At 45.1% G+C, this 11,250-nt stretch overlaps 2 protein-coding genes across 2 annotated transcripts; one reads left to right on the forward strand and one right to left on the reverse strand.

Annotated features, from left to right (window-relative positions):
* Nucleotides 1–786: 786 nt before the first annotated feature.
* Nucleotides 787–3,499, reverse strand: LOC119299215 (probable glucan 1,3-beta-glucosidase A). Its single transcript, XM_037576469.1, has 6 exons — nt 3,279–3,499; nt 2,836–3,141; nt 2,504–2,662; nt 1,873–2,042; nt 1,254–1,762; nt 787–1,133 (listed from the first exon to the last, which is right to left on the reverse strand). Exons 1-6 carry the CDS (start codon nt 3,453–3,455, stop codon nt 946–948), a joined length of 1,509 nt encoding a protein of 502 aa, XP_037432366.1. The 5' UTR covers nt 3,456–3,499; the 3' UTR covers nt 787–945.
* A 2,812-nt stretch (nt 3,500–6,311) lies between these two features.
* On the forward strand, nt 6,312–9,248 carry LOC119296966 (probable glucan 1,3-beta-glucosidase A). Its single transcript, XM_037574954.1, has 6 exons — nt 6,312–6,565; nt 6,653–6,961; nt 7,176–7,358; nt 7,858–8,027; nt 8,254–8,762; nt 8,861–9,248. The coding sequence occupies exons 1-6, from the start codon at nt 6,374–6,376 to the stop codon at nt 9,046–9,048; spliced, it is 1,551 nt and encodes a 516-aa protein (XP_037430851.1). The 5' UTR covers nt 6,312–6,373; the 3' UTR covers nt 9,049–9,248.
* The last annotated feature ends 2,002 nt before the right edge of the window (nt 9,249–11,250 follow it).

Consider the following 11,250-nt stretch of genomic DNA (forward strand, 5'->3'; position numbering starts at 1 on the left):
GGACATGGGTTCGCACTTTCTGTAATTCACACGCATATATTCAGTCGACCGCCTCCGGGCTCCGAGACATAGGGCTGTTACTTCCTCCGAGAAGGGCCTGAACTCGTAAAACTCGTGTGTACAACTCCTCCATAGCTAGGATCTTGCCTCTACATTCCTACCCCCCCTATTCTACTGTCAGTCTTAGAACCACAACAAGAGGGGCTGTGAAACATTAGGATAAGGCAGATTCTTTTGGTTATTCAGTTGTAACCTCCCTTTGTAATGCTACCTATTTCTCTCTCTCTCTCTCATGGTTGTTGTAGCTATCACATGTAATCTTACCAGTATATACCGAGGTATATATAGTGGTGCCCGACTCCAAGGATGAGTATGAGTCAACCTTCCCAAACCAATCTCTACCTCTCACACTGCATGTCGCGAACTTTCCACAACAAGCAAGTACCCATGTGAGGTGTACTTCTCCCTCAAGCATAAAGAGGTTGCAAGTGTTACAATCAATCCCGTACCAGATGACATTATAACCGTTGCCAACAATAGTGTTCTCGCAGATAATTTTGTTGTCTAAGAAAATGTTTTTTTCTAGAAGTTACTCAAATATGCCCCCTAGGTCATGCATATGCGCACATTGGTTCCTGTATTGATCGAATTGTCTAGTAGATAACATTTTGTATAACTTCCACTCCTTGCAACTAGAGATTTTTTAAGCATAATGCTAGAATAATCATAAGCGCGGATACCATATGGAGTTGTATGAACCAAACAGTTCACCCAAAAGCCTAGGTGTTGGGCAAAAGTTGGCCATATATTTCAAGAAAGGAGACCTGTGTAGCAAATGGCCAAATACTAAAAATTCATTTATTCACCTTCAATCATTTTTTTCTAGAGATGCATCGAATTTTCTTCAAAGTTATTTCATGCGCCATTACACGTAAAAAGCACATCCTAGTTTTTCAAGGAGATGTACCCATTCTTGATCATCCACTCCATACTCCAGTGGTTGTTTACATTCTTGAGAGTCCAATAAGCCCATCCAAACGTTGCCTTCCCATACACATCCATTTGTGCATTTGCTAACATTTGGAGCTCTTCCTTCGTTGCATTGGGCACCTGCCACTCAGCCACCCATTCACCTATGGAAAACAATGCCATCCATGACACAACGGACATTTTAACTGAAGTCTTGCAGGAATGGGAACGAAAAAAATCCATGCTCCAAAACCAAAAGGCACCAAATTATTAGTTACACATACCTACAAAGGTGAGAGGACCGTTCTGCTTCGTGACAGTGCTAAGAGCGCTTGAGTAGTTGGTCTTGATGAAATCGATATTCTGCTGCACGGTGAAAGTATCAAACATGCTATTGAACAACACATAGTAGTGCACGTCGATGACGGTCTTGGATAACCCGCCGGCAAACTCGAGGAGCTCCGTCGGGTCTGGGGATGACAACCGATTGGACATGATCACGTAGGCCTCCGACGAGTGCTTCCTGACGGCATTGTACCCGTCGCGGTAGTACGTTTTCAGGCTCTCAAGGGACGCGCCTGGCGCTAGCGGCTCGTTCAGCAGCTCCACTGCGAGGAGGCTCGGGCTCGCAGCGTACCTGGATGCAAGGAAATCTATCACTTGTACGGTTTGTGCGATGTTAGCGGCGCTGGTGCCCCAGTCCTGCGAGCCATCCTTGGAGGCGCTGTGCTCGAAGGGGTTTTGTGACCCAGGAGCTGCGTGTAGGTCGATGATGACCCCCAGATTGTACTCCCTGTCCATGCAGAAAAAATGAGCATTTATTTCAGAAATAATAATTAGGTAATGTAAGCTTTATTGATGTTGCTAAAAATTATGCCAAGATCAAACATGGAGTCTGCTTACTCTGCCCATTTGAATGCCTTGTCCAAGGTTTGAAGCGAACCTTCGACGTAAGGTGCTGGAGGACTGGGGTCGCTAGCGATCCACCATCCCACTGGTATCCTCACCGCGGTCAGCCCGCTTTCAGATATGAACCTGAAGTCATCTTCCACTATATACGTGCTCCAGTGGTTCTGCCAAACATGCAACATTCCACAAAACAATGATACTTGTTCCTAACTGAGAGAGAGAGAGAGAGAGATGGTACTTATTCCTAGCTATATTAACCACAATCAGTTTATAATGTTACTATACTGCGAACACCAAACACTTAGTATCTCTTTTTTAGTATGAATAAATTCCTTCCCAAATTGTTCTGTATGCAATTATTTGAAACTAGGTATATCTGCTGAAGTCATTCGTTGTACTATCGTGGCCACTACTCGTTCTTGTTTCCTTGTGCAAGTGGGCATGCATAGACACGAGTCACATGGTACACAAGAAACAAATGAGGAGGGGAACCACTGCACCGAGGGCAGTGATATCCACATCATGATAAGCATAATCTGCAAGTGCTGTTCACCACGCTTGTTTTGATTTAAAACAGTAGCAATCAGCAAGTGGGCACATGATGCATGTTCAATAATGTCTTTACCTTGAGAATTGGCGTGGCCTTTGCCGTCCCATATCCGTTGCAGATTTGGTACTCCCCTTGTAGCCCCGTCACTCTGGTCACCGCGAACACCGACGGGTCGTCGTCGCCCCAGCTTGTGCTCTTCCCGTAGTCCGCTGTCACTGTACTGTCTTTGTTTGCCTGCCATCAATGGAATTTGACTGCTAGTTTCTATGGAAGAGAATGAGCTTTCTAACTTATTGGTGTACTAGTCAAATATCCTAGACGACTAGACAAGTCAACATTGGTGTACTTGTTGCCTCTTTCGCAAATATGAGTAGTGACATAGTACATATATTACATTAAAATCTTACCTGCAAGAAGAGTCCGTTTGCCACCATAATCCGCATCCTGTCCTTGCCGGCGTTGCGCACCAACCGGAACGTCTCAGACTTCCCCGGCGACGTCGCCGTGGCCACCACCGAGCCGTCGCTCTGGACGCCGACGAACTGGTTCCCGAACACCTTCAAATTGAACGTCGTCTCGTTGATCCGCCATAGCTTGAAGGTCTCCCAGCCAGACGCCTGAGACCGGTTCGCCACCAGCCCCGCGCCGCCGCCCTTCTCCGCGGCCACATAGCCGTTCTGCGTCACCGACTTGAACTGTAGCTGCGTGCCGTCCTGCACGTACGTATGCCGCGCGCCAATCGCTCAAGAAACTGAAAACAGAGAGCCATGGCGGCGGCGGCGGGCGGCGGAGACCTCCCACATCCACATGTGTTGGCGTGTATGCGTATGCAAAGTTATACGTTGATTACCAAGAGGTCTTTGTTGGGGATGCCGTCGAAGAGGGACGGCAGGATCCAGCCCTCCGTCACGAGCCAGCCGCCGAGGTTCACCGCTCGCACGGGGAGACGAGGATCAGCCGCCGCGCGCCGGTAGAGGAAGCACAGCGCGACGAGGAGCCAGAAGCAGTGGGAGAGGTGGCTCCTCATTTGGCTGCTACGTACTGCTGCTCTCTCGGTGCTGTGCCCTGCCCTGCTGTGCTCTGCTCGCTTATATAGGCCAAGATGACTAGTGATTAATTAGGATACTATTTGACTTCTTCGGTGGAGACAAGATCAGAACGGGAGGGTTTCCGGTTTCCACTGACAATCTCGTGGGTCAGAGTTAGCGACTATCATGAATTAAGTTTGACAAATTTTGCTGGGTTCAAACTTCAAACCGAACCCATCAACGCTGGCTGCGCCCTTGCCCTGTTAATACTACATTAAGTAATTCATGGAACTTCGATCGATTCAAGCGTATGGGAAAATGCACGGAAAACTTTTTATAATGTTAAAAATAATTTTGTGAATATAAACGCATTAAAAATCATAAAACTCTCCCGAGAAGAGCACTTTGGCCAGTCTTGTCTTAAAACATGATGAACCGGTCACAACACTCCATTTACGAGCAAACATGTTACATACTGGTTCGAGGAGCTGAGGTGTCCTACTGACTCAGCATTTTTGTTAGCTAAAAGAACCCTGGTTAATTTTTCGAGGTGTATTTTGCTAGATGTTGGGTCAGCATGGATTATCTTAGCGTGACATTTCCTCGAGCACCTTAGTGCATTTTTAACCGATCCTCTATAACTGGTTAGCGGAGTAAAATTTCAATTTTACTTCACTAACCGGCACCTAGCCGATCCCCAATCCGCCGTTAGTGGAGTATATTTTTTACTCCGGCCCTAAAAGTTTTCCTATTTTTACTCCATCGGTTGGCGGCCGAGTAAAACGTTGTGCCCTCTCTCTCACGTCCGCCCCGCTGCTGCATCTTCGCCGGTGCGTCTCCGCCGGCTACACTACTACCTCGTTCCATCCCTTACCCTTCGCCGCCTTTTTGCCCGTCGGACAGCCCGTTCGGCCCCCGTCGCCGTCCCTGGAATCAAGGTGAAACGCCGCCACCGCCGCCATTGTTGATTCGTTCAATTTCTTTCGAGTTTCTTCTTTTTCTAGCGGTCGCCGCATCTCACCTTGCTTATGCACCGCTGCAGGTCACCCGCCGCTTGTCAGTTCGGTCTAAACCACGCTAGCCGGCTTGTGCACCACCACCGCACCCCAAGTGTTCGAAGAATTACCTAGGTGAGTTTTTTTGTTTGTTTCTCTTTGAACCGATCCGTTTGGATTGAACCGAACCGTTTGAATTGTAGATGAAGAGGTTGAGGGAGATGATATTGGAGGACTCGTCGTCATCCGAAGAGGACGAATACGACGATGACTTTGACATCGTTTTAGGCATGATTTTCAATAATGATGTTCGGCGGCCGAGGAGAGGATCACAATTTGGCCGCATACACATCAACCGTGATAGAGCGGAGGGCCATGCCAAGATCATGAGAGATTACTTTGATCCAAACCTAACCTGTCCGAAGAAGTACTTTCGCCGACGCTTTCGGATGCACACAAGTCTTTTTCTGACCAATGCAAAAGCCGTTGAGAGATATGATGACTGGTTCAATCTTTGGAGAAATGCACGTGGAGAGATCAGGGCAAGCCCTCTGATGAAATGCATTGCGGCTGTTCGAGTCTTGGCATACGAGTATTCTGCCGATGCAATTGATGACTATGTCCGCATTGGCGAAGACACAATCTTGAAGGCTGTTCGAAGGTTCACCAAAGCAATGATCGTTGTCTTTGGTCCGGAGTACTTGAGAGCACCAACCAAGGAAGACACCCAGAGGCTGATGACTGAGAGTGAAGCAAGAGATCTGGCGACAAATATACATCACAACACTTAAAAAGAATTGGTTGTATCAGACTTAACACTATTTAATAAAATTCCCAAATAATTTTCCAAAATTCAAGTAATTTTTGAACTTATGAACAATTTTTGACAAACCCGATTATTTTTTTGAAATCAAGAACAAAATTTGAAATTCCTGAACTTTTCTTGAAAACATGGATTTTTTTGAATTCATGAACAAAATTTGAAAATAGGAACATTTTTTGAATAATATTGAGATATTTTTAGAAACCAAAACATTTTTTTGAATACGTGATTTTTTTGAAAACCAGAACACTTTTTGAAATCTTCGAACAATTTATGCAAAAAGTGATTTTTCTTCAAAATCCAAACATTTTTGGAAAGGAAAAAATTGAATTCGATTTTTTGAAAGAAATATTGAATTAAAGAAAAATAAATAGAAAAAACAAAACAAATAGAAAAAGGAATAAAATTAGAAAAGAAACAGAATCAGAAATAAAAAAACTAAATAAGACAAGAAGGAAAAAAATAAAAAAGAGAAAACCTAAAAACCCCGGTTTAGGAAAAGGTTCTCAAAACCGGCTAGGAACCATCGAGAAGGTTCCCAAAACAATAAAATGCTAATTGGGCCGGCTCATGTATCATAAAACGTGTGTGATACGGAGAACTTGCCGCAGAATGCGGCAGATAGGGTTTTTTCTAGATCAACGTGTGCAGGATTTTTCCTTTTTAGCGCGGAGCTGCTTTTGAATTAGTAGCACGATCACAGAGCCGTATGCTGGATTAGTGGCCCCTGAGTTTTCGAACCGGAAAACGGCGAGACAGGGAACGGTTTTGGCCACGTTTATGGCCACGTTAGTGTAAGTGGAACATGTTTTGACTTAAAGCAAACCTAAAACTAGCCAAGGGCGAAACCACCTTCGTTCGTGCTAGCCATTAGTTTGGACCCCCGGATTGTTGTCGTTAGTGGAAACCCTCCCGTTCTAATCTGGTGTTCATGCATCCAACAAGTCGATCATATCTTAATTAATCATCAGCCATGAGCTATATAAGCGAGCAGAGCACGGCAGGGCAGAGCACAACATCGAGCAACTGTGTTGCAACTTGCAAGCAATTACTCCCTCCATTCCATAATACTTGTCGTGGTTTTAGTTCAAGCTACGAAATGAGGAGCCGCCTCTTCCACTCTTCCTCGCTCCTCGTGCTGTGCTTCCTCTCCCGAAGCTCGGCGGTTATGGCAGCTGCTCCTCGTCTCCCCGTCCGAGCGGTGAACCTCGGCGGGTGGCTGGTGACGGAGGGCTGGATCCTGCCGTCCCTCTTCGACGGCATCCCTAACAACGATCTCTTGGTAATCAACGTAGCTTTGCTTATGCATACCGCCAGCTGCCGCCATGGCTCTGTGTTTTTAGTTTCTTGACCGATCAGCATGCGGACGGACGTACAGGACGGCACGCAGCTGCAGTTCAAGTCGGTAACGCAGAACGCCTACGTGGCCGCGGAGAATGGCGGCGGCGCGGGGCTGGTGGCGAACCGGCCCCAGGCGTCCGGCTGGGAGACCTTCAAGCTGTGGCGGATCAACGAGGTGACATTCAATTTCAAAGTGTTCGGCAACCAGTTCGTGGGCGTCCAGAGCGACGGCTCGCTGGTTGCAACGGCGGCGTCGCCAGGGCGGTCGGGGACGTTCCGATTGGTCTGCAGCCCCGGTGACAAGTACAGGATGCGGATCATGGCACCCAACGGGCTTTTCTTGCAGGTAAAGATAATACTCGTACTACTATGTTTGCCAACTGGGCAACAAGTGTATGCTAGCAAGCTACTGTACATGTGCGTTCAAAACACATATTTCATTATTCAACATGAGCCTCCAATGTCCAATGTTGACTAGCTAGTCTAGGGATTTTGACTAGCGCAAACAATAAGTAATTATAAGAAAATCTCACTTTCTTTCATGTTCCAAACTATATTAGTCACATTCCGTTGACGGCGTGCATGCAAACAAAGATGCCTCGCTGACGGCGGACTACGGGAAGAGCACAAGCTGGGGCGACGACGACCCGTTGGTGTTCGCGGTGACCAGAGTGACGGGGCTCCAAGGGGAGTACCAGATCTGCATCACTGTGCCCTACTGTTTTAATTCAGAGCTATATATAGTGAGCAACACTTGTACATTATGCTTATCATGCATCATGTGGAGATCACTGTCCTCAGTGGTTTCCCTCCTCATTTTCTTCTTGCTTATTAGTGTATCTTTGTCCACTTGCACAAGGAAACGAGAAAGAGTAGTGCCGATCATTGTGCAGCGAATAACTTGATTGGATATACCTAGTTTGAAATCATTGCATAAAAAACCAACTGGAAATGTAATTTGTTTATATGAAAAAAGATACACCAAGTTTTTGGTGTCCACGATATAGTAATATTATCTAACTGATCGTGCGCTATCATCATCATCATCATCATCATCATCATCATTAGTATTGTTATTATTATTGCGAGAAGTGTGCTTTTCTTGTCTTGACAAGGTAGATACTGGTAGTTGGCAGAGTTTATAACTTAGCTAGAAATAGGTACCATTGTTCTCCCTTTGGAAGTTAGGAATACGTATCATTCTTGGCACCTCAATTTTGTGGAATGTTGCATGTTTGGCAGAACCATTGGAGCACATATATAGTGGAAGCTGACTTCAGGTTCATCTCCGAAAGCGGGCTGACCGCAGTGAAAATACCAGTGGGATGGTGGATCGCTAACGACCCCAGACCTCCAGCACCTTACGTTGGAGGTTCACTTAAAACCTTGGACAAGGCATTCAAATGGGCAGAGTAAGTAACCTTCAGAAACTTGTAATCTAATTTTGCTAAATGTATGAAATCAAAGATCGGCTCAACTGTCGGAATATTTAGGCCGGGGGCTGACCTTAGCATCATCTTGAGCAAACTAAAGCTTCCGTTATCTAATTAACTTTTGTCCTAGGTTTGATCCTCCTTTTTATTCTAATTTTTTTGAAACATTCTACTTTGTAAATGCTCAATTTGTTTGCATGAACAGGAAGTACAATCTAGGCGTCATCATTGACCTACACGCAGCTCCTGGGTCGCAAAATCCCTTCGAGCACATCTCCTCCAAGGATGGCTCACAGGACTGGGGCACCACCGACACTAACATCGCACAAACTGTGCAAGTGATAGATTTCCTCGCATCCAGGTACGCCAAAAGCCCAAGCCTCCTCGCAGTTAAGCTAATGAATGAGCCGTTGGCGCCCGGCGTATCCCTGGAGAGCCTAAAAACGTACTACCGCGACGAGTACAACGCCGTCAGGAAGCACTCATCGGATGCCTACGTGATCATGTCCAACCGGTTGTCATCCCCGGACCCAACAGAGCTCCTCGGGCTCGCTGGCGGGTTACCCGGATCCGTCATCGATGTGCATTACTACGCGTTGTTCAACAACATGTTTGATACTTTCACCGTGCAACAAGATATTGATTTCATCAAGACCAACTACTCAAGCGACCTTAGCATTGTCACGAGGGAAAGTGGTCCCCTCACCTTTGTAGGTAATTGTAACTATTCCCTTTTGGTTTTAGAACATGGGTTTTATCCCCCATTTTTTAGGACTTTAGTAAAAATATCTCATGTAACATGTTTTCCGTAGGAGAATGGGTGGCTGGGTGGAAGGTGCCTAATGCAGTGAAGCAAGAGTTCCAAATGTTTGCAAATGCACAGATGGATGTGTATTGGAGGGCAACGTTTGGATGGGCATATTGGACTCTCAAGAATGTGAACAACCACTGGAGTATGGAGTGGATGATCAACAATGGATACATCTCCTTAAAAAGCTAGGATATGTTCTATGTGTCATTACTCATGACTCTTGAAATAAATTTGTAACGACAAATGAAATAAATTTCTAGAACAATGAATACATCTATCAAAAAATGTTTCGATTCGAATAAATTAGTAGTCTTTGGCCATTTGCAACACAAGTATCCTGTGTTGAAATATATACACCACTTTTCTCCATAAGTTTAGGCTTGGGTGAACCATTTGGTGCATGCAATTCAATATGGGTCCAGAGTCTAAGAAACTAGCTGATTTCTCCGCGCGTTGCTGCGGGATTTCAAAGATTAGATACATTTTGTATGAACGAAATGACCTAAATCAAAAGCTATTCTTTTGGAAGCAATTGTGTGTGAACCATTGGGGATGGAATAGTTAAATTTGGGGTATGCATGTGCTACAAAATAGTTGTAATGGATAATGACGTGACACATTTGGTGATGTGGAGGGATGTATGTTGAGAGAATTAGAGTCAGTGAGGATCAACTATTTAGATTTTATAGATTCCAGCATTATGCTTAACAGTCTCTAGTTGCAGGTCATGAAAGTTAAGTGAACTAAAAATCTCGATCATAATGGAAATCAATACACACATATGCACGAACTAGGGGAGGGGGGGGGGGACTTTGAGTAACCTCCAAAAACAAATTTCTTGAAAAACAAAATTATTGGTAAGAGATATGGTGTTGGCAAAAGGCATATCTATTAGCACTCACAATTCTCTCCTCTTGATCCCTCTCTCTGTTTTCGTCACTCTAACAAGAATAGAGGAAGAACTCTGAATTTTTGTGCAGCGCCCTGAATGTTGCTTTTATTTCTTCCTGTTATTTCTCAACAGAAAGCAAACATGATGTAGAGCTAGCTCGATCTCCTACTGGATCGTGCCATCCCACAGCCGAGAACAAGTCTAATAGGCCTACAAACGAGCCTCGGGCTCGTACAAGTCACGTCCTAAAGCGGTACTAACAGACAATCTGAATAACGCTAACTAACTGACCGCTACCATGTCGACTAAATAGCACTGCCATGGCAACGAAATTAGACTGCCGCTGTCATGCTAGTTTATTTGTCAACATACCCTCCCTAAGATCTCTCCCAAGTGAAGCATGATCCCTTGGAGATAGGGCCACTCATGTGATCATACGTTTTCATCATATATAATTTCACCGCACACCAATACTACTTGCCCCTCTTTCTTTTGATTGAATGAATGCACTCATATGCCGCAATCACATTATCCATGATAAGTCTCCCCGGTACAAAGCACTTTGTTTCTCAACACTGATCTCATTAAGAATCTTACAAAATCGGCTAGCCAAAATCTTGGAACATAGCTTGTATATAACATTGCATAAAGAAATAGGCTTGTATTGGGTGATATTCTTTGGGTGTTTTACCTTCTGAATCAAGATAATTTTTTTAACATATTCAACAAATGGTCGCCGTTTAAATAATCTAGAACCGCGTTTGTAACACCATCTTTGATCAAATTCCAATGGTACTGATAGAATCCGTCGATGAGTCTGTCGGTTTGTAAGAACCTACATATAAGTTATGAGCAACAACTCTTTGAGAGTTCGGCCGGGAACTAAACACGTCCAACAATCCTAAGTTATGGATGAGATATGTGGATGAACTACAAATGAACACAAAGAACTACCCAGGTTTGAGCCACCTTCTTGGTGTAATACCCTACTCCTGCCTTGTTTGTATTCAATGGAGAGAGCTACACAGTGTTTGTTACAAGATGAAAAGCTCGACCCCTTGTGAGGTTTTAGTCTCCCCTCTTTATAGTGTAGGGAGAGGCCTTGCTGGGGCTCTGATTAGCAGAATATACATTGGGGTAGGCTAGCACAATCTGTACTTCAGTGGCATGGTCGCCCATGGCATGCTTGTACATGTGATGATAACGTCCTTCTGGGGCAGAGCGTTACCCTCTGAATACCTCGCTTCCCCCTTTGGTATTCGTTGGGTGGTGATGAGGTACAACCACTGTAGCAGTGTAAGCAGTAGGTGAATATTACTATAATAACCGTGTATAGGTTGAGCCGCACGGGTCCTGCCAGAGCCCATGTGCAAGGGCTAGCCATTTGCCCTTTGTCTCCATCCAGATGCAAGTTGCAGTGTCTCGGGGTACTGACTCCCTACGCCCTTAAGGAGAGAAGACTCATTCCCCGACAAGGGCATGCGACATGTCGTTGTGGC

This window comes from Triticum dicoccoides, chromosome 5A (assembly GCF_002162155.2).
Source record: "Triticum dicoccoides isolate Atlit2015 ecotype Zavitan chromosome 5A, WEW_v2.0, whole genome shotgun sequence".
NCBI classification, from domain to species: Eukaryota; Viridiplantae; Streptophyta; class Magnoliopsida; order Poales; family Poaceae; genus Triticum; species Triticum dicoccoides.